Here is a 23,576-nt window from a genome sequence, read left to right as displayed (position 1 = left end):
TTCTCAAAGCATCCAGAAAATCTGATTCTCTCCAAAGCAAGCTCTCCCCATTACTCTCCCCCCAACTCTCTTGGAAATATATTGGCTCATCCTTGGCCAAGCCGTACCGGAAACTAATAAAAACTCATTCACATTCATACAGTGTTAAGCCAGGAATTTTTAAAGAGCTATTTAGATCCATAGGAAAACAAAGGCACAAATGTCTGGCACATTTGTGCAAACAGTAGTCAGGTAGGATTGAGAGATCCAGAGTCATACTCTGAATTGGAGTCAAGGGTGTGTGTCTCCTGGCCAGGAAAGGGGTTTCACACTGCACTTGGGTCCAGCTCAGAGCTGCTGCTTCCCTCACTCAGGAAACCAGGAAACGAGTAAGTTTTCCAATGGGACACTTTAGGCTGCTTATTTAAAGATGGGAGAGATGTGGGGGGAAAGGATGGGACAGGAGGAGAGCAAACTGTAAAGTGAAGAAAAGAGGACCCAGGTCTCTGTCACCTGCATCTTAGAGCATCGAGACTCTTGATGGTTTTCCCCTAGTCTTGAGTGATGAATTGTATTTGCTGGTTTATAGGTAACTATTATTTAAGAAAACTCATCAATTAAGTGGTCCTTATCTGATGCTAGTTTCAAAAGAGTTCTTTTGTTTGAAAAGAAGACTGGTAAACAAGATCTGTGTTTCATCTCATTACAAAGTCTGTGCTGTAGGATCTAAGTAACAGATGGCTTTTCCAAAATCCTGGAGTCAAAAGTTATTAAAACGGATATGTGTCAGATGGTTGAGAGAGTAGATGTAAAGTACAATGGCTTTGTAATGATTGGATCATCCAGTCAGGGGAAAAGTCTTCTTCATCTGAATGTGTTTCTTCTGACAATCTGGGTGAAAATAGAGTATGCATTTGATCAATTGCTAAAGCATGACTTCCCACTTAACCCCACTAGCTTTCTATATTATTACTAGGTTATGAGACCATCCTTGCAATGTATTGTTCAATGAATTTTGACACACATAATCTAGAGAAATAGAATCTTAGGGTTGGTTAACATCAATCTAATAAAAGCCACTGCTCTCTAGGACAAAAATGAGGGTCATCACCTGATTTGGGGTACTTTTACCATTGTTGAGGATGGGTTGGGGAATGGTTGATTTTGCTTTCTCAAGCTAGGAACAAAATTAAAAGTTTCATGTAAGCCAAAATAAAAGAAGAAAAGGAAGGAGGAGGAGAAGCAAAAAAAGAAAAAAAAAATCCTTGAAGGCCTGCATACTCTTCTTGTACCAACTACAGCATGAGCCTCTGCTGGGAACTTCCATGTGTGTCCATGTGTCACAGTAAATCAGCTCAGCTTTCCCACCCAGGCTGGGGAGAGCATGAGAACAAAGGCCCAGAGCAGAAAGGGCAGTAATGGGAGGAGAGGAGAGTCCTACCAAGCCACAAAGAAGGCAAGGAAGCACTGTGGTCAGGCAGGGTGCACCTCCATGGGGAAGGAATGCCAGCAGAGGGGCAGAGGGACCCCAGGAGACAGCCCAGAGAAGGAAGGAGGAGGTACAGCCCAAGGAAGAGCGGCTCCAAAATGATGACCCTTTGTAGAAACCGTGAATTTCTTTAATGAACTGATTTCCTGGGTGTCTAAAATGCTTCATTTAGCAAGACTTCTTCTGGGCTGAAATTGAATAGGTGTAATTGACAAATGCTTGAATTTGGGTTCCACTCTGGGGGAAAAATACCTCTCCACTGGCTTCTCAAATGTAATTATGGAAAAAAGATACACGTTAAGGGCTTTTCTTCCAATTCAATTTGGGGGAAGTTTCCCTCCTGATCCGCACCCCACCTCCTACACACATGCGCGCGCGCCCCCCCCCCCCACACACACACAGAGCGACAATGGCAAGAGATCAGGCTTTCTTTCTCAAGAGAGGCAGTAGGGCCACAGATGAGGCAGCTGTCAGGGAACCAGGCTATAATCAGCTTTAACTGGCTTACAGCCTACAGAGGACACAGACCCTCTTATTTCTACGGTAACAGGTCAGGCTGCTGACCCTGGGATAAATGTGGGGGTGGTCTGGGTTGGTTTCTGTTGCCAACATCTTCCTTATGCAGGATCTCAATGCAAAACTTACACTGCAGGTCCCAAGAATTTAAAGATGCACATAGAAGAGGGTACTTTAAAATTCTAGACCATGGTTTCAACTGCATGTCACATGTTACCCCCAGCATGATTTATAAGGACAGTAAATCAATGAGACAGTAAAAGGAAAAGTTCAAACACAACCAAAAATGGGTTTTCCAGGCGAGTCTGAAATGCTACAAGATTGCTAGTTAAGAACAGTATCCCTTTTCTCAACCTAAGTGTTATACCCCTCCCTCTTCCCCAGCATCACAAACTGAGTGCCATGTAACTTAGAAACTATGATGAAATGTGCAGGCTATTAGGTACACAGGTGGCCAAAGACAGGGTCCCTACGCAGTTGAGCGTTTTGGTGTGGTAGGGCAGCTGACCCTTCCCATGGCCCCAGGTGTCTACTGTAAAAAGATACGGACTAGATCTGTACCACAAAAATAAATAAATAAATAAATAAATAAATAAATAAATAAATAAATAATAAGAAAGAAAAAAAGAAAGGAAAGGAAAAAAACAAGGCATTCACTCGAATCTTACAATGGGAGGTGGGAGTGGTGGGTGGGTGAGGGTGGGGATAGAAAAGCAAGGGAAAAAATCTAAACAGCAGGATACGACAATAAATGGGAAAACAGCAAGAGAAAAAGCACACTAGGTTAATATAGGAAAACTAGTTCTTTATTGAGAGATTGTATATTAGTATTAGTGGATTCTGTGTGTAACAATGTCATCATGCACACGATACAAAAAAAAAAAAGGCTGGGCCCACCATGCTTCGGAAGGGCAACAGAACAAAAGCAGCGTACAATGAGCAGATGGCCGGGGCTACACGACCACAGTACGTTTCAGCAGGGTGACATCTCTAACCGAGCGCTGTACATTGTCAACTGGGGGATGTAAAAAAATACAGATCATGCTTTAGTTTTAGTACAAGAAAAGGTGAAAAAGATACACAACCAAAAGGATATTTGATACAGAAAAAATTACCCACAAAATAAGAACAAGAAGTAATTCAGCACAGCAGAACACGCTATCCCTGTTTAATGGAAAACCATTTTGCTGGGGATTCTTTTTTCTTCTTCATTTTGTTTTGTGGTTTGTTTGTTTTTTTTTTTTTTTTCTCTTTCTTTTCAGATTACCAAATGGCAATCTGGGGCAGCCACTTGGGACTTTATTTTGGAAGGGCCCTCGAAGTAGGGGCCTTATTCTTTCATTATTGCCACTGTTTTGTTTCAGTTTTCAAGCAGGTCTGGCTGGTGAGGCAGCAGAAGGGAGCCGGCTGTTAAAGGGGCAGCTCTGAGGGCCAGGGCGGATGTCCAAAGATGCTCTTGACATTGTACAATTAAACAATTAAGACACCACGGCCCCGGCTCCCCCTTAAGCCAGGGACCTTGCTGCACCAAATTTTCAGAGGCTATGGAGTGGAAGCAACTGCCATTTCATCAAAGATTTTCAGAGATGTATAGATACACTCATTATTTTTGGCCTCCGACTAAATGTAATCTCTTCACTTATTCCTGGGTGTTGCCAAGAAGCTAGCTGATGGCCACCCAGATAAGCGGGAAATGGGGTGCTACAGCCTCCAAGCCAAGGCAAAAGGAATCCACTTAACAGGGATTTACAGTGCAATGTACTCAGCTAAACAAGATGAAGATACAAAAATGGTTATTTCTCTACATCTATTCTGAAATGGCCTACATCCTACACTACTACAATGGAAACTAAAAAGAACAGACTTAAGCTGGCAAGCTATCTAATAGTTTTACAAGAAGATTGTGGTGTAGGACCTTGTTGGGTTAAGCATTAGTATCCTCTATCAAAAGGTCATGAATTCTTATCTCATGGTGCTAAATTTTACCCACAGCCCCACTCACCCTCAGCCCTTGAATTTCCTGTGGGCGTGTTTGCCATGAAAGTAAACTTTGACTGATGGGCAGAATTTGTTTTGTTGGGGGTTTTTTTTTGGGGGGGGGGTGTATTAAAAATAAAATTTAAAGGCAGCTGAGCAATTTGAATTTCAAACGTAAAATCGGCATCCTGCAATGGTATTTAGAGATCCGTGGTATTAATGAGGATGATAATGATTTAATCAGGATAATTATACTTTCAGGCTCAACATCCTTCTTAATCATTTTTGAATTTCTGCCTAGTGTAATGTTCCACACCCGCTTTAAGAGGAAATGCCAAGTAATAAGACATAATTGTGTGTTGGGGGAGGGGGTTGGCATTTCAAGGGAGAGCTCGCCCAGCCCCCGCCCCACTCCTATTCCTCACACACCCACCCCACACCCCCTCCACCGGCCTGAGATAGGGATACTGCCGCTTAAATAGCAATGCCTTCCTCAGATGGAGACAGGAGATGGTTAAGAGGGGTGTCACAATACAGCTAAATGCGGAGGCAGAAGGGTCACAGCGCACACAGCAGCGAGTTGACCATTCACTGAGCTACACAATGAAGAAAAAAAAAGATTTGATAAATGCAGAATGTCATCATTCTATCATCACACAAAAAAACTGCGGTTCAAACAGGCCTAAGGGGGCCAACCTTGCCTTTTAGGTTCTGGGGAGAGGCGTGGGGCTGGGGACAGCTGGGCTGGAAGAAAGAGGGCTGGGCTTTCATTTTCTTGCCCAATCGGGCCCCTGGGGCGCACTAAAGCGCTGGCCCCGCGACCCCACCCCCTGCTCTGACTCGGTGGAGCGGCCCTGGTCGCAAAGGGAAGACATCATTCTGTGCGTGAGGAAGGGGGGAGGAGGGAGGGCCTTAGCCAGCAGGGATTTAAGCAGACTTGGAGTGGGAGAGGGTAGCAGAAACATTTCCAAGAAGAGAAATGTGAGTCCAGAGGCAGAATACAAAAAGAAAAAAAAAAAAAATGAATCTAAATGCATCCCGGATTTGCTTTGGGAGGTGGGAATTTTTGATTAAAAGAAAATGGAAGAAATGTAGGGGGGGGAGAAGAGGGGGAAACCAAGCTATTGTTGGAGCAGAATGTAAGGGAAAGGGGATGTGGGGAAGGGGACCGTGCAAACACACCCCATATATCACAGTTAAAAACAAAGCCGGCGCCGGCCTGCTGCTTTGTCAACGCCCGCCCGGGGCAAAGGCCTGGCGTGGAGGCAGCTTTCCACCTCATCCTCACACACAGCGCGACACCCAAGGGCCGGGCACCCCGCTCCGGCCGGGACCAGGGGTGCACGGCAGGGCACGTCTGACTCCTAAGCGCGCACACACTTACACACACGCTCACATCACACACACACCCAAGCATACTGAACCCATAAATGCAACTGTCATACAAAGACAATGGTGGGGGTTGGGGGGGATAGCACAAGGAAGATGCAAAAAAGGGTTACAGGGGAGAAAAGGATGGGACGGGACGGGAAATCATGCAAGTGCCCACCAGAGGGTGGGGGCTGGGGCACGGGATAGGGCAGATGCCAGATCCCAGCTAACCAGCCTTCGGTATCAATGACCAAAGAGATAAAGAAATACAAACACAACACAAAAACATATATGCCTCAACACACACACACACACACACACACACACACACACACACACACACCAGAAAACCAAGTATGCTTGCACACACACACACACACGCACACAGTCATGTACCTCTCGCCTTCTTTCGATCATACAGGGCTAGGTATTAGGGAAGGGGCTGTGATTTGGGGGAACCGCGTCCGCCGCAAAGAATAAAAAATGGGGCTGGGGAGGGAGGGACCCAAATTCGCCAAACCCTAACTTCACTACAAAAGCTCCCACGAGGGCGGCCACCCCCACACTGGGGGTCCCCCAAAAGGGAGCGGGGAGAAGCCACCGCTCGCCCTGCGTCCCCGCGGGTGTGCCCTGAGCCCCCGGCCGCCCGCGGCGCCCGCCCCCGCCCCGCTGCCTGCGGCGATCCACGCTCCGAAGCGGACCCCGAAAGGAAAAAGCGATACCTCTGTTTCGCACAGAGCCAAACACTGGAAGCACGAGATAGCCGACGTGGACCAGGACCATCCTGGCTCCTCGCGCGGCGGCGGCGGCGGCGGCGGCGGCGGCGGCTGCGCGCGGGCCCTTTGTGGCGCGGCTCCGGGGCGCGGGCGCGGGCGGCGGCGGGGCTGCGGGAGCCGCCGGGGCGGGAGGCGGAGCGCGGGGCGCGGGCGGCGGTGGGGCGGCGGCTGGCGGGGAGACAGATGGCCCATGGAAAGGCTCCCTTCCCGGCCCCTCTCGACATTCAAAGGCGCTGGGGCCGCAGCTGCCGCCACACAAAGGCGCGCGCAGCCAATGGGAGCGGAGCGCAGCGCGGCGCGGCCTCGCCGGAACCGCGGGGGACAGCGGGGACCGCGGGCGCGCGGGTGGCGGGGGGAGGGAGGGGTGACGGCTGCGAGGGCGCGGGCGGCCAATCGCGGAGGCCCGCGGCCGGGCGCGGGGAGGGGTGGGGGGGAGGTCAGCCCCGCGGGGCGTGTGGAGCCTGGCGCGGGTCCCTGGCCGCCCGCAGGCCCGAGCGCGCGCGTGAAGCGCCCTGCACACAGACACGGGCGGCGTGCACACGGAACGTGCACACACCGAGGGGGACGTGCACCCAGACATGTGGAAGTGCGTTCGTGCGTGCGGAGAGAAAGGCAGGAGCGCACCAAGTGCACACGACCCGGAGGTCCTTGCACACCGCGCACAGGTCACTCGGGGACGTGCGCATGGGGGCTGGCGCACGTGCAGAGCCTGACTGCGGGCACAAGTGAAGGTGGAAAGCGAGCAAGCAGCAGCACACAGGACCCAGGCACCGACACACAGACATGCACATACCGAAAGCTTTGTTAAGGCAGGACACGTGCCAAGAGCACATTCCCAAAGACACACAGAGGGGACACACAATGCAGACATGTACACTCCCAGGCTCCCTGCCTGTGGCAACGCTTTGTTGCTTTGGCAGAGCACAAAGCTCACAATAATTATTTGCTGAATTGAAATCCACTCATAACACTGAAGTATGTGCACGCCGAAAACCCAGAGCCACCTGGCCACCATTCACCCTGCTCTGACACAGGCACAAGCAGCCATGTGCACAGACACGCCCACTTCCTCAGCCGGCGGGGAGGGGGGGGGATGGCACACATGACATCAAGGCTAGGAGGCTCCTCAGATTTACACGTGGAGGCACAGCTGGGGTGTCACGTGTGGCCTGTGGCCGGCCTGCCAGGTACAAGCAAGACAGAAGTGAAGAGCCTTCACCCCACAGCCCTGATGTCAGGTGCACTGCGAAGACTGTGTCCATGCACGCTTAGCCCGCGGACTGTGAAAGTTTCCCGCACAACCCTCAGACCAAGCTCTTAGCCCACACCAAGGCCAGAGTGTGCCCAGAGCCCATCCACAGGCACCAAGGTGGAAGACGTTTCCTACATTGGGACTTGTCTTCAAATCCCAATGGCTTCTTTATTTAACGAGTCTGGTAAAAAAAAAAAAAAAAAAAAAAAAAAATTACATGGTAAAATCATAGTGTAGGGAGCTGAAAGGAATCTAATACAACCCAACCTTCCCCCATTTTAGAGAAAAGGCAAAAGAAGATCATTCATTGAACACATGATAAGCTTGTGTCGGGCATAGGGAGGCCATGCAGGATCCCTTGACATTCCAACCCTTGCGGGCAGAGGGGCCTCAGGCAAGTAAAGGCAATCACCCAAAAGCCTGCTAGGGGCTGAGATGGAACTTAGCATAGGGTGCTGGGTAAGGGGACACCTAGGGGGGGCACCTAGCCCAGTGGGTGAGAAGCAGGGTGGGGGCAATTGGCTTGACTCCAGGAAACTGACTTCTGAGACAAAGAATGAAGAGTGGCAGGGGTGAGGCGAGGCAAAAAAGGAGACAGTAAAGGGAAAACCATGGCCTGGCTTTGCCAAGACAACTACCATGTTCCCAGTGGCAGCAGTAGGGCGGGATCCCAGGGCACACCGTTCTCTCCCTCCCAAGCACATATATCCCTCCGACTTCTTCCCCACCAAACACCTGTGGCTGCCCCACAGGGGTGAACTGGGGGAGGACATCTCCCGCCAGGCCCAAGCCCCGCTCTGGAGGGTCATTTCAACAAGCTTCTGCCACCAGCTCTTTCCTGTTTTCATAATCTGTCAAATAAACACAATGCCACCACTAATAAAAATTCTTGAAAAAATGAGAAGACCTGGGACATCTGGGTGGCTCAGTTGGTTAAGCAACTGACTTTGGCTCAGGTCATGATCTCACCGTTGGTGGGTTCAAGCCCCGTGTCAGGCTCTGTGCTGACAGCTTAGAGCCTGGAGCCTGTTTGGGATTCTGTGTCTCCCTCGCTCTCTGCCCCTCCCCCACTCATGCTCTGTCTCTGTCTCTGTCTCTCTCTCTCTCAAAAATAAATAAAACATTTTTAAAAACATTTTTTTAAATGAGAAGACCTTAACAAACACTTAACTACTAGAATTTTTCTCCTGTTCCATTTCAGGCTTTGCCAATATGCATATAGACCAGATTTGTCATCATAATCTACATATTTTTTATTCTGCGTTTTAATCTTAACATTTTATCAGAGACATTTCCCCATCCTTCGACATAATTATCTTCATAATTTTCATTTTAAATGTTTTCATAGTATCCAACAAGTGAAGGTACTGTGAAATTACTCAATCATACTCTATTCTTGGGCATGTAATTCACTCCCACTTTTCCCTTACTGGAGATCACACGATAAACTTCATCCTATAGCTTGTTGCTTTTGTTAAACTGTAAGCTTAGAGCAAACTTCTAGGGTTGGCATTCTTGAGTTGACAAATATGGAAAAACTTTATGGCTCTTGCCATACATGGCTTATGAAAAGATTAAACTCACAGTCAGTACTCCCAGCAGTATATAGCGTCCCAATTTCTCCACAACCTTCCTCACTTGAGTAGCTTTTCTTTTTTTTTTTTTAGTCCTACTTTATACCAGAGCAGCTCACAAAGGCTGATGACTACCCGACCTGCCCTCGACAGCAGGGTGGTTGGGCTACAAACTCTGAAACCGGATTGCCTGGCTTCACATCCTGGCTCTTGGACAAGTTCCTTAACTTCTCTAGGCCTTGGTTTCAGTATCTGTAAAATGGGTGTGATTATAGTTCCTCATGGGGTTAATGTGAAAATCAAGAGAACTCTGCACTCGTGCAGTACATACAATAGTGCTGGCAATTCAGCTCTTCGTTCTTGCCCCTTTACTTCTCCGTCTCCCCTTGCCCACTACCCTTTGCCCTCCTGTCACTATTTATTTTTGCCTAAAGCATTTAGCATAAATTATACTGTAACACGGAACATTCGTCAGACAAAAGCAAACATCCAGGAATAGACCAAGAATGATACCATGACATGGAATATCCATCAGACAAAGCAGAAATCATGAGTCCAATTACAAGCTGCACCTTTCTTACTCAAACATCAGAGAAACATGACAGACAGATGCCCACATTCACCAATATGCCCACATGCACACAGACGTGAGCCTCCTGCTAAGAAGGAAGTATTTCGCATTACGAGAAGGGGTTTCATTTTGAATGAAACCTTGGGTGTTTACCATTCCGCAGCCTCAATGCAACCATCTGTCCAATGGGAATAATAATAACCCCTGTCAGACTACCTTAAAGGTTTACTGTGAGGATCAAATGAGCAGAGAGCCGTGGAGCCACGGCTAAATTCTAGAAGCATAGAACATGGAAAATTCTAGAAGCATAAAATAGTGGTATCTCCAAGAATGAAATTTGATTATTGTTTTGCCCATCTCCTTGTCTCATGGATAAGGAAACTGAGGCTCAGAAATGGGGTTATGAACGAGGGCACCACCATTCCTGGATGAGTCAGAATGAGGATCCTTGTTTCCTGGCACACAGCCTAGTATTGCTGCCACTTCCCACTGGTTCTCCATCACGCCAGGATGGCTGTCTTCCACTCTTCCTCGCATTAGTTAATGTCCACAGGATGCAATAAAGCAGATTCCTGAGAAGAGGAATATTTGCAGAAACATTTCATTCATCGGGGTTTATCTTTATGTGTGCTTCCTGCCCCCTGCCAAGGTCAATACCTAGAGCATGTTTGCAGGCTTAGCATGTAACATTCAAGAAGAAATATTTAAAAACTGAAAGGTGAAGAAATATTTTAAAAATGAAATCTGTAATTCCTGATCCAAACTAGAGAAACATCACCCTATAAGGTAGAAATAGCACTGTCACCTTGAACCTTGGCTCATGCTTTGATTCCTCACTCTCTTTTGTCTCCACCTTGGCTACCTGCAGAAGGGGTTCTACAGAGCTTCTTGATTCTGACGCCCAGGCGCATCTGTTTTGAGAATTACTCCTTTGGAGCCCAACATTAGATCTGGGTTATGACCTCCACTGCCCTTTAGTCAACAAACGGAAACAAGCCTAGCACATCAGCCACGTAGACATCCACAGTTTTCCAAAACAGACGACAGAATTCCTGTTCATCTCCAGGTTGGGTTGGCATCAGGTAGACACAGCTTTCAAAATCTGGACTTCAGTAGATGCCCCCTCCATGACTGGTGTCACAACAGCCTCTGTGCTGAACGTGGCGGGGTTCTAGATGCAGCCTGCCACAGGAAGAGGCACGGCCCTGGGCGCTGACGGTCACTGGGGAGTCAGGGCATAACCACAAGAAAATAAAGAGGCATCCAAGAGAAGCTGCCCCAAACCAGGGATGATGGTGAGTCAGGCGGAAGTCAGATGGGCTTGAGCACTCAAGAAATCCTTCAGGACAGAGCAGGGTAAGAGAGGACCCTCAAGGGTGGGGTCATTTGCAACAAGCTAAGTAAAAGGAGGGAGGTAAAACATGAACCAAGGCCCAGAAGCAAATAGAGGAGAAGAGAGAGAAGGAGCTGGAGGGGTGGAAGAGAGAGAAGGAAGGGGAAGAAAGGGAGGAGGAGAGTGGAGAGAGGGAAGAAGAAGGGAGAGGAGAGGGAGGAGAAGGAAAGGCAGCAGCAGCAGCAGCTTGGGAGAAGTGAGGCTACAGGAGAGAGCTCTGTGCTCTGCAGTGACCTGGGACACGGGGTAGATGGAGCAGGCAGGAGGGGACTGCTGACCCATGTATGCCATGCACACGCACTGACCAGGGCTCCAGGTGCCCGGAGTTGGCCGAAGTCCTCAACCAGAGATGGACCAAAAGGAAACGAAGCAGGACCTGGGGTCCATGATCCCCTTCTCCATTGTAATAGGGAAATTATCTGAGCCCCTGCCTGTCCAGGCTGGCAGTGAGGTGGGGTCCTGTGGCTACATCCTGGGGAAAGGCATGGAAGCAGGAATTTTATGGGATCGCCTTCTTAGAAAATAGAGCTGTTTTGGAGGATGTCAGGAAATCGTTTAAAACAAACAAACAAACAAACAAACAAACAACTGGTAAAAATCAAGCATGTATCCTGCCTTTCCTCTATGAACTCTATTTCAGGTTAATGAAATATTTGATGAGGGGAAGTTTCTCTTTATAGAAATATTGGCTAATAAATGAAGAAGAAATGAGATGATGAGAATATCATCGTAATGAAATAATAGTTCTAGGCAATGGCCATTAATAGCTGTTAGTGTCTCCAAAAGAGAGACAGTGCGAGGTGACATGTGTCCTAATAGAACAGCCGGCCACCTCTGAAGTGGTCTTTCCAGAAAAATGGAACCTGAACCTAATGAAACTTCTTGATCTTAATTCCCAATTGATTGGAAGCACAGGAAATAGAAACATATTAAAAGATACCATGGGATACAACGAGCAGAGTCTAAATTGTGGAAATGCTACAGGACAAACCAGCCATGTTTCTCACAAATGAATGGATTATAAAGGGGAGAAAAAGAGACAGAGGGGCAACCTATAGAGACAGAAGGGATATATCAATCAAATGGAACATTTAGACTTTTGTGAAACATGATTAGAACAAAAAAAATAATTGGGGAAATGCAGACAATGGATATTAGGATATTAATTTTTTCAGATGAGATCATGGTATTGTGGTTATGTTTACACAAAGTGTCCTTGTATTTCCAAATGCTTTGCAGATGATATTAACTGATGTCTGGGGGCTCAGTCGGTAAAACATGCCAGTCTTGATCTTGGGGTTATAAGTTTAAGCTCCACGTTGGGTGTAGAGATTACTTTTAATTAATTGATTAATTTATTTATGGAAGGAAGGAAGGAAGGAAGGAAGGAAGGAAGGAAGGAAGGAAGGAATAAAGAAAAGAAGGAAAGGCAGGAAGGAAGGAAGGAAGGAAGGAAGGAAGGAAGGAAGGTAGAGAGAAGAAAGGAAGAGTGGAAGGTTCTTACCTCTTGGTGGGGGAGGAGTATAGGTGAAACCAGAATGGCACTGAGTTGATAATTGTTGAAACTGAATGATAGATATGTGGGGATTCATTCTATTATTCTCTCTACTTTTCTTTATGTGATGGTTAATTTTGTGTGTCAACCTGACTGATCTAAGGGATGCCCAGAGAGCTGGGGAGACAGGATTTCTGGGTGTGCCTGTGAGGGTGACTCTGGAAGAGATAAGCATTTGAATTGGTGAACTGAGTAAAGGACTTTATGTTACCAGTGTGGCTGGGCCTCACCCAAGGCACTGAGGGCCTCCATAGAACAACAGGGTGGAGAAAGGGTGGGATTTGCTGTCTTTAACTGGAACGTCCAACTTCTCTTGCTCTCAGACATAAATGCTCCTCATTCCCGGGCCTTCAGACTTCCACTGGGACCTGTACCATTGGCTCCCCTGGTTGTCGGGCCTTGGGTTTGGACTGGAACTTTCACCACCGGATTTCCTTGCTCTGCAGCTTGCAGACAGCAGATCATGGGACATCTCAGTCTCAATAACCATGGAAGCCAAACTCTTATAATAAATCTCCTTCTATGTATCTATATATATCCTATTGGTTCCGTGTCTCTGGAGAACCCTGACTAATACGGTTTATATTTAAAATTTTTCAAAAGTAAAAATAAAAACTAAAACACACAGAAAATAGCCAGCACACATCCTCGTACTCTGCAAGCACATGAAAAGATGTTTCCTCAGGTTGGGCAAGTTAGGAAACAGTGCCTGTTTCTCATATTGGTCACAGGCCTAGGCCGGGAGCTAAGGCTGATTGTTAGTTCCTGCTCACTGCCTTGGACTGTCCCTGCTCTGCTGTGTGACACGCTCAGCAAAGCGGACGGCTGGCTCACCGTTCAGTTCACCACGACGGCTTACCTGCTTCACAGCCTTCATATGAGAGAGAAATAAACTCCAATCTTATTTTCACCACTGTTTCTTTGGGTGTCTGTGTTCATATCCAAACCCAATCGCAACTGAAGGTAGAAGGGACTCATACTCTAAAAGACACACAGAAAATACTGCAGGGGTTCAGATACGGAAGAGCGTATGTAGTCAGGTAGATCAGTTAGCAATTGCTGCAAAGATATTACATAATAAATAGCTGTAAAATCACAGTGACACACAACAATAAGCATCTATTCTCACAGATCCCAGGGCTGGCCAGCTCCAGCTCTGCCCTGAGGCATCTGGAGTGGCTCCGCTTCTCACAACCAGCTGTGGGTTGTGGGATGGTCCTGCTCCACCTGCCTCTCATCCTCCGTCAGCTAGCCCGGACATGTTCTTCTCTGGCAGGAGCCAGTGGAACCAGGCAAAGCCTCATAAGGAAGGCCAGTGGTGGCCAAATTCAGAGCCCCAAAGAAGCCAAGGCAGATGGTGAATTAGGGAGACAGCCAGTGTTTTCATTTGATAGGAATAGAGTGTGTGTGTGTGTGTGTGTGTGCCTGGTGAAGAAAATAAGAATATATTTGGTAATCTATGGGCAACCCTGGAGGTTTCTGAGCAGAGGGGTGAACTGATCACGAAAAGAAATCTATTTATGCACAAAATGAATGGGGATGGGGGTAGGTTCTAGGGACCGGGAAATCGTGGAGATAAAGGGGTGAGGTTGAAAGTCAGACGTAGGAACTGCCCATCAATCCTGAGCGCAGGAGTATAAAGGAAGAACAGAAGACACCCCTGACATTTTTAACCAGGGAAAGAATGTTTTATGAGCACTCCTCCCCTTATGAGGATGTAAGACTCCAATGGTGGTTCCCAAGTCCCATCGCTCCCCAATCCAAAGTGATTACATATACTTGTCTCTGAAAAGTTATGCTTTACTTTCATTCCCTTTGTAATTATCTGATTCTCTTACTATCTTTTCCACATTGTCTCTGATTTTATTCTTATTAGACATGAGGCAGTTTTTTACTTTCACAAATCAACTCAAATGTAAGGATCACCATAGAAAACATGCCTCAGATCGAGGAAGACTACAGGGGTGGGCAGAGTGCTGGCAGGCAGTCCCTGTTATACATTCCCCCCTTTTCCCTTGATGATATGTGTGACTTTTAATCAGACAGCTGGCCACCCAGAATAATGACTACGTTTCCCAGGTTCCTTTGCAGCCGGGTGTGACTGTGTAACTAAGTTCTGACTGCTGGGCTGAAAGCAGAAGTTCATGTATTCCTCCCAGAAAGTGTTCTTAAAGGCAAAAAGATGTGTCTTTCTTCTCCTCTTTATCAACTGTGCTAACTGGAAGATGGATGTAAGGGCTGGAGCTAGAGCAGCCGTCTAGGACCATAAAATGGAAAGTGAATCTCATGCAGCTGGTGGAGAAGCAAGTTTGAAAGAGTGTGGACACTGGATGATTTCATAAAACCAATCTGTAAGCCCCAGATGCCCTCTCGTGACTTCTTCCTTTTTTTTTTTTTCCTCTCCTAGGAATCCCTGACTTCTTTAAAATAGAAAAGAATTACATGTCTATTTCATTGAAGCCATTGTTACTTGGTAACCTTCTCTCACTGTCTCCCACTTGTAGGCAGGTGGAAAATCACCACAGGAACACTGACCCCTGTGTATGTGTCTGTGTGAGTACTGGATAGAGGCGACATGCAAGGCTTTGTTCAAACTTATGGACACGTATAAGTTCTAAGTTCCTAAACAGAGGCACTACTTTCATGCACATCAAGAGGCAATGAGGAAGAGAAAAGCAGGGAGAATGTGGCCAAATGTAATCAGCAAATGTTAAGGGCCGCTGGAACAAATTGGGTGTGACAAGATGAATGGCTTAGCCTGTCTTGGCGGGCAATGGGGGCATTATGACTTTATCTTATTCCTTAGTTCCCTCATTCTTTTTTCTTGGTTGGTGGGGCTGAGTGAGGGGTGGAAATCCATGTTGGGGGCAGAAGGCAGTCCCTAGATCCACTATCCTTGGGGGCTGGTTCTCGTACCTCAGTGTGCAAAAGACTCTAATGGAGAACTTGCTTCAGAGGTCCCAGCCCCTGAGAGTCTGACCAGGAGGGCCCAGAGCAGGACCTGGGAGTCTGCATTTTAGTGAGCCCTGCCTCCTCCCTGGTGAATCTCATGCAGATGGTGAAGGGCTATCTGGAAGCAACCCAGCTGTGAGGTCTAGATTGTCAGCCCCAAGGACAGCTTCTGCTGTGTCTGCTTTGCGGAGCACGTTGCGGCTCGGGCGGCCATTCAATGCCTACCTATCGGCATTGGGGAGCCACAGTGCCGTCTCGAGCAAGAGAGTGACTTTAAAAACACTTCCACTTCTGGCCCTGCTGCTCTGGGCCTGCTGAGGGAGAACAAAAGAATTTCTAATCCAACAGGAGCAGAGGATTTTCTTTTTTTAAAAAATCAGACTCTCAGGCCAACATTTGGATCCTCAACCCACTTTCTGACTGGGCGGCCAGTGTCTAAACGGCCCCCGGCGAGCTCTGTGTTAGTATTGGGCGGTCCGTCCCTTTGGAGATGGGGCCTGGGAGGGCGCTGAGGGAAGAGACGGGGTGTGGAGATGAGACGGTTTGGGGCCCGAGGCCTCACATTTGCACAGCCTCCCGAGGCCGTCCTCATGCCTTCCCCACGGTGCCCCTCACCCTTCCCTGCAGTGGGCATGGGGAGGAAACTGAGGCTCCGAGAAGTTAGGTCCCTTTATCCAAGTCCAGGGCACCAAATTTACACTTGGGCTTGCCCCCTAGGCCTGGTCGCTCCAGCTACAGGACACTGCATGTTGGTGGCATGGGCATCCTGTCACTCTAGGTCCCAACGCCCAGAACCCAGGGTGGCCCCTCACCACGTTGGAGGCATTGGCCTCACGTTACAGTGGAACTTGAGGGGCCTAGGCTTCTTGGCCCATCTCCTCCACATTTGTCCCCAAATCAGCCACAACACCGTCAAACACCACTACCCCTCACTCAGTGGCTTAAAAATGAGGCCTTAGGAAAAAGCAGTGAGTGCTCAAGTAAATTTATCCAAGTGCCCCTCTCTGACCTGTCGGCCCTTGACGCTGAATCTTCCCACAGCTCAGGAAGTACACGCTCAGCCCTTCTTAGTGTGTTCACCACATCTGCCAGACTGACCTGCAGAGGCTCTGTCTCTCTCTTTCCCCTCTCCTGGGTCTCCTGTCCCTGCTTCGCTGGCTCCAAAGATAGGAGTTTCAGGTTTGGGCCTGGCAGGGGGGTGGATTTGAGAGGCCTCCAGAGGCTGCTCCTCAAGACAGGGAGGGGCTTAGGGCAGAGGCCCAGCCTCTACCCCCTAAAGGGCCCAGAGGGAGGTAAGAAGAAGTCCGAGGCCAGCTAGACCTGGGGATGTCCCCTGCGAGGCAGCTGGGGTCCAGGCTTGACACCCCACAATGCGTTCAGGTTACATCATTAGGGCTGAATTGATGTTGATGACAAATAATAACTGCTCCAAAGCAAAGCCAGATGGGGAGTGTTCAAATTGAATGAAGAAGGAAATGAGCTGCCATCCACAGGGAGAAGGGCTTCGTGGGGGGCCTTGGATCAGGGACTCTCAGACACGGAAGGGAAAGTTTACAAAATCCAGTCCATCCCCCAACTCAGGGAGGGAATTTTCGCTGTACCATCACCCGTGAGTGGTCACTCAGCAGGAATGCTTCCCGCGACAAGGGGCTCCTTCCTCATGTGTCTGTCCTTCTGGGTCCCATCCACCCATCTGTATATCGAGGGGCTCACCTGGATGTTCTTCAGAGCCCCTGCCTGTGCTGATGCTCCTCCCTGACCCTTGGACTCTTAAACCCTTTTGGGCTTCTGACTTGGCCTTACGTGAGGTTACAGTGGTAACGGCTGATCGGAGTCTGAAGCGTACAGCCAGGGGTCCGTGGCTCGTTCATCCTAGATGCTTCTATCCAAGGCTGAGAGAGTGAGTCCCAGGTCCCTGCACAGCCCAGGGGGTCGGGGGACTGTGAGACACCTGGAAACCCGCTGAGGTGAGAGTACAGGGCACCACAGCATTTCTCGGCCGGCCAGGACGAGCCAGCCCAGGACATATGGGGCAGCAGAGGTGGGGGCTTTGCGGGTGTGACTGCTTAGCCAGCAGAACGCTGGGTGTGTTTGATTTTTATTTCAAAGTTTCTCATTCCGCCACATAACCCCTCTCCCTGTGATCTACTCCCTATACCGGCTAGTGCATCTTATAGCATTACTTGCCTGTCCCCGAAGCATTTAAATTTGCCATTCCTGGGTCACCCCTCTGCCAGGACGCCCTCCCAGATGAACACCTCTGACCCCTGCTCACCCTGGCCATACCCTCTCCTCGGCCCCAGCACGGGCCTGAACCAGCCCTGCGTTATTTTGCCTGTGTTCTCGAATCCCCTCATCTGCCCTGCTTCCTCCAGGCACCGACGATGTCTGAGTCATTTTTGTTTCTCCACGTTGCTTAATGGGAGGTGCAAAAGTCTCAACGTGGGCAAAATCTGAGCCTCACTTTTTGGTTTGGTTTTGTTTTATTATGGTAAAATACAGGTAACATAAAATTCACCACTTCGACCGTTTTTAGTGTAAATTTATATCAAGTGCATTTGCGTTAGCACTAAGTGCCTTCAGATATAATGCTGTACAATCATCACCACTATTTCCAGAACTTTTCCATCACCCCAAACAGAAACTCTGTACCCATTAAGCACCCCATTCCCCCTCCCCCTGGCCCCTGGGTGCCTCTAACCTGCTTTCTGTCACTATGCATTTGCCTCTTCTAGATACCTCATATAAGTGGAATCATGCAACATTTGTCCTGTTGTGACTGGCTTATTTCACCATTGTCAAGGCTTCTCCGTGTCGTAGCCTGTGTCAGAACTTCATTCCTTTTTAGGGCGGACTATTTTTCCAGTGTATAGATAGACCACATTTTGTTTTTCCAGTCATCTGTGGATGGACTCTTGGGACGTTTCCACCTTTTGGCTATTGTGGCTATTGCTACGATGAATGCTGGTGTACCAGCATCTTCTGAGTCCCTGTTTTCAGTGCTTTGGGGTGTAAGCCTAGGAGTGGAATTGCTAGGTCATATGGTCATTCTACGCTTACCCTTGTGAGCTTTTTTCCTGAGCCTTGCTTTGAAGTCCACGAACTGTGCCCTCCACTGGGACGCTTCTGTCTCCAGCTCTCTGCGCATGTCCTAAACCAAGATAAACTGGGGGGCACCTGTGCATGACAAACGCAACCGTTGTCTCGTTGGCCTTGGCCTCTCCCCATCTGTCTGCTGGCGCCTAGGCTGTAAGTACCCCAAGGGCAGGGGCGGGGTCTTCCCTACTCTCACGCCCCCTGGAAATCACATGCTCTGGGCTCAAGGGTGAGCCAGTCAAGACCTGAACCCATGTTTGCTTGACTGACAGGGTGACCAGTTGTTCACCCACCACTGACCAGCCGTCTGTTGACTGACTGAACAACATAGCACTCTCCCTACTCTCTCTGCCAAATTACAACCTTCCGCTGGAAAACAGACACTCATTTCCTGTCCCACCTATGAAGTGATTAAGTGTGGGCTCAGGGATCCGAGGCTGACTAGTTATGTTACCATGAACAAATTTTGAAGCTCTCTGAGCCTCAGTTCCCTCATCCGTATAATGGGGGTACTACCACTACCTACCATGGGTGTCGGCACGCAGATGAACATACAATGCTGCGCACAGGGTGGGCCACAGCAAAGCCCTGTACGTGCCCTGATATACACTGAGGCATCCTGTTTTTTCTCTTTCTGGCTGATGCTCCTACACAGTCCTGGTTCTGTTTTGGATTTCAAATCCAGTACCTAAATCAGGGCCTGGCACAGGGTAGGCACTCAATAAATATTGAATGAATAAATTACTGGCTTACCTTTAACCCCAATAAGTCATAGCTTTTGTTACAGTGGAATGCTTGTGTCTTCCCCAAATTCTCACCTCCATGTGATGGTATTTAGGATGTGGAGCCTTTGGAAGGCGACTGGATGAGACGGGGTCATGAGGGTGGAGCCCCCGAATGGGACTAGTGCCCTTGGAAGAGTCATAGAAAGTTTGCTTCCCCTCTGCTCTCTGTCCTGGGAGGACATGGTGAGAATGTGGCATTCTGCAACCCGGAAGAAGGTCCCCACCAGAACTTGACCATGTTGGCACCCTGATCTCAGACTTCCAGGCTCCAGGACTGAGAGAAATAAATTTCTGTTGTTCTTAAGCCACTCAGTCTGTGGTACTTTGTTATAGAAAAGTACTAAACTAAGACCACTTTTTTCCCAGGCACCAGAAGAATCCGACACCAGAGACGGTCCGTGAGTGTTATTAGTCAGGCTGCTTTTAACTATAATGAAAAGAAAACCTTATTTACAGAAGCATAAACCACAGGTTCATTTATTATTGACTTGGCAAGTCCTACAGTGGGAGTAAGTGTGCTTTCAGAATGGGTTCGGGGACGCCCGGGTGATTCAGTCGGTTGGGCGTCCGACTTCGGCTCAGGTCATGATCTCACAGTTTGTGAGTTTGAGCCCCGCGTCGGGCTCTGTGCTGACAGCTCAGAGCCTGGAGCCTGCTTCGGATTCTGTGTCTCCCCTTCTCTCTGCCCCTCCCCTGCTCATGCTCTCTCTTTCAATAATGAATAAATGTTTTTAAAAATCTTTTAAAAAAAAGAACGGGTTCAGAGGCTTAACAATGAAATCAAGTCCCCATTCTCTTTCTTTCTACCTTTTGACTCCACTAATCACAGCATATGGACTTTAATTTTCTGGTTTATTGCCTCATGGTCACAATATGGCTGCCTAGCTCAGGCATCATGTCCTCACATGAGAGCATCCAAAACAGGAAGAAAAACAGGGCGAAAAAGTCTCCTCTCTCTTTTAGCAGAAAGGGACATCTTAGGGGTGTATGAGTAGCTCAGTTGGTTAAGCGTCAGACTATTGATTTCAGCTCCGGTCATGATCTCATGGTTCGTGGGTTTGAGCCCTGCATCAGGTACTGACAGTGCAGAGCCTGCTTGGAATTCTCTCTCTTCCTCTCTCTCTTTCCCTCCCCTGCTCTTTCTCTTTCTCTCTCTCTCTCTCTCAAAAAATAAACTAAAAAAGAAGAGAGAAAGAAAGAAAGAAAAAGGAAAGGAAGGAAAGAAGGAAGGAAGGAAGGAAGGAAGGAAGGAAGGAAGGGAGGAAAATCTCTCCCAGAAGGTGCACCACACACTATATCACCCCCAGCCCAGGCGCACATCTCACTGGCCAGAACCAGATGGCAGACTCGTTCCTGAACCAGTCATGACACAGAGGCACAAGATAGCTATGACTGGCTTTGACCACTCCTCACTCATCCTGGGGTTGGCCTAACCCCGGTCGTACCAATCAAAATTCTTTTAGGCAGGAGGAGGGGCCATGGCTGTTGGGCGAGCATCAGCAGTGCCCCACAATGACACTGTCCTTCCAGGAGAAACATGGGCTGCAGCTCCGCACCCAGAGGCAAGGGTTGCCAACACATGGGAGGACACATCATCAACAGGGAGGAGTTAGCCTGACAAAGAGTCAGCCCTGGTTCTGAAAAGAAGGGTCCTAGGTCCCCAAAATGATCAGGCTTCAGAAGGCAAGCATTTGAATGAAGCCCAGAAGGAAAAATGTCAGCATCTTTCCAGCGCGTGGTCCATCCTCTCTGCCATCCACAGCATCCGGCAACGTGGACACAAAGACAACTGTGCTGCCCACCCAGGCCGATGGGTTGGGTCATCCTTGGCCGTGCCTGGCTGGACTCCATCCCTTCTCAGCAAAGTAATACCCACTAGCCCATGCTTCCCTCCCGCTGAGCTCTCTGTGAAGGGTCTGCAGGTGTGGGGGCTCTGAGAGACCAGAGAGGTTGGGGCTCTGGGGCTCTGTCCCACAGGCACCTGTCTCTGCCTCCTAGCTGCAGCAATTTGAGAAGCAGCTGGTGGGGGCCTGGCCGAACTGCCAGCAGGCAGAGAGATGAAGTCAGCAGGACAGAGCCTCTGCAAGGAATGGATAGACCGGTTATAGCATAGCGACAGAGCAGGTAAAATGGCAGATTGAACATGCACATCGAGGTTTGCTCCCTTCCAAAACTCACTAAAACTAATAAAAAGATCTTTTTTAAAAACATAAACCTACAAGGACAGAAATGACAAGAGAGGAGAGTGCAGTGACAAGTCTGGAAGTGTTGGACGTGGACAAGTGGTAACTGGACATGAGCAGGCACAAGGGAGTGAAATCTTAAATCAGTTGGTGGGGGGCGGGGGTGGTGCTCAGAATGGATCCAATTCCACCGCAGAGTTCTCAGTGCACTCAAGAGCTAACGCTGGGGTGCCCTTGGAACTAAGAGTAAGGGGGCTGGTAGAGATTGGGAGACCTGTGAAGAAGCGGGTCCCCCAGGCCCCTCCCCAGCTCCGCAGTGCTGGGTACCTGCCTTCTCCCTCAGGGCAGGGCTGGAGCTTTCTTCTCTGCAGAAGGTAAAGCAGAGAAGAGAGTCTGCGGGCAGGGATTCATTCTCATCCCACCTGCTCTTGGGGTCTCCTTTCCAACCCAACCCCCTCAGGACGGGCACCAGTCTCGCTCCTGAGGCAGTAGATCAGAAGACAGCTCTCTGGGCATTTGGCCATCCAAAAGGAAAGCCCTAAATGAAGACATTGACCCAGAGGCTTCCCAACAGAAGGTCCATCAAGATCACCCTACAGTGGGGACTCAGAGTCAAAGTGCCCCCAGTTTCCAATCAGCGTTTTGGTTCCTCCCCACTCACCACTATACTTAATTACAAGCAGACAACCAAAGGTTCCCAGACTGCCTAGAAAAACTTCTAATAAGGAATCCAGAGGCCAAATGACCTGAGGCAGCTGAAAAGAGAAAAAGAACGATTTTTAAAAGATCATTAATCTCCCCAGAGAAACAAGAGATGTTGCATCCCAAGAACAGAATGTTGGTTTTTTTTAATGGCCATTTAGAGAACAACAACAACAAAATACTTCTTGGAAATCAGAAACTTGTGAACAGACATGGGAAACCCAATGGAAGCACCTGAATCTCCCATGAGTCCCCAGAAAGGCATGCTGGGGTCGGGAATGCAGCTGGGATGTAGTGTAGGTCTGGTTCCAGGGGAGGGATCTCATCATCACTGGGAGTGTCCCTGCTACAGGCAACTGGAGGGAAGCAGCTTTGCCAAGGGAGTAGTAATAGGCTATTGGGCACCAGGCAGACTGGATTCAGTGTTCCCGAGGTTTGCAGCTGCTGGGGAACACCAGCTGCTTTACATCTGGTGACCTTGGAGTCTGTGGAGATTTATAGGTCTACCTCCAGACCCCCACTGCAGAAGTAGGGGAGAGAAAGCTATTGGTCTTAAAAGAAGCTAAGCTTCGGTGTAGCTCCTCCTACCCAGACCTTGGCTTAGGTCTAGGCAACCCAGAGTTAGGTTTCCAGGGTCTTCTGCACCAGAAAGACTGAATAGCCCACTGATCTTCCAGCATAGTGGCTAAAAACAATCCCAATTCCAATGCACATCACTGGGAATTTTCAGAACACTGAGGACAGGAGAAAATCTTGTCCACTTCCAGGGAGAAAAGTATGGGTCACACAGGAGGGGGTCAGTGCTTCTAATGGATTTGAGCCTCTCAGCAGCCAGGCCATACTGGCAAAGAAGGTAATGAAGCAAGACCCTCAGGTAGGAGAGGAGTATTTTTCAGCCATGCAAAGTCTCCAAAAATCACTAGTCCAAACCCCTTCTCGGGAAGCTACTAGAAGTTGTTCACCACTAAAACCAAAAAAGACAGATGCAGGAAACAAGAGATCCAACCAAAAGAAAAGTCAAAGGCATTTCCTGGAAAGCAATGGAGGGAGACGCTGGAGGGCAGCCAGACCAGACTGGAGCAGTCATTATCATGCCCTCTCCTGCTATACACATCGTTCACCAGATAAGGTGCATTACCAGAGCAAGAGAGTGAAAACCAAGCAAGAGAAAGCCATGAGATCCAGGCACACAGACCCCCAATTCCAGAGAGAGGCAAAGGGAATTTTAAGGATGAAAGCAAAAGAAAATCCCAAGACAACAACTGATGGGCAACCCTAGAGAAGAGCAAGTCCAAACTGAAGGAAAATGAAGGTCTCCAGGAAGGACAGCTCTGGAGAAAAAACTGAAAATGATAGATTACCTCCTATGATTGACCTTATGGATCAGTGTACTGTGTCTGATTTG

The 23,576-nt window shown here is 48.6% G+C and overlaps 1 protein-coding gene across 2 annotated transcripts in view; it reads right to left on the bottom strand.

Annotated features, from left to right (window-relative positions):
* ARK2C (arkadia (RNF111) C-terminal like ring finger ubiquitin ligase 2C) overlaps positions 1-6,196 on the bottom strand; it is a 110,775-nt gene extending 104,579 nt beyond the window's left edge. Inside the window, exon 1 of one of the 2 annotated variants that reach the window (XM_053205538.1) lies at positions 6,055-6,196. In XM_053205538.1, the coding sequence (XP_053061513.1) occupies positions 6,055-6,115 (61 nt within the window). In that variant the 5' untranslated portion in view covers positions 6,116-6,196. The remainder of the gene's footprint in view (positions 1-6,054) is intronic. The other variant, XM_027068906.2, reaches the window with a different exon arrangement.
* Between the last annotated feature and the right edge of the window lie 17,380 nt (positions 6,197-23,576).

The sequence above is a fragment of the Acinonyx jubatus genome, chromosome D3 (assembly GCF_027475565.1).
Source record: "Acinonyx jubatus isolate Ajub_Pintada_27869175 chromosome D3, VMU_Ajub_asm_v1.0, whole genome shotgun sequence".
NCBI classification, from domain to species: Eukaryota; Metazoa; Chordata; class Mammalia; order Carnivora; family Felidae; genus Acinonyx; species Acinonyx jubatus.
This window is presented reverse-complemented; position numbering and strand designations above follow the sequence as displayed.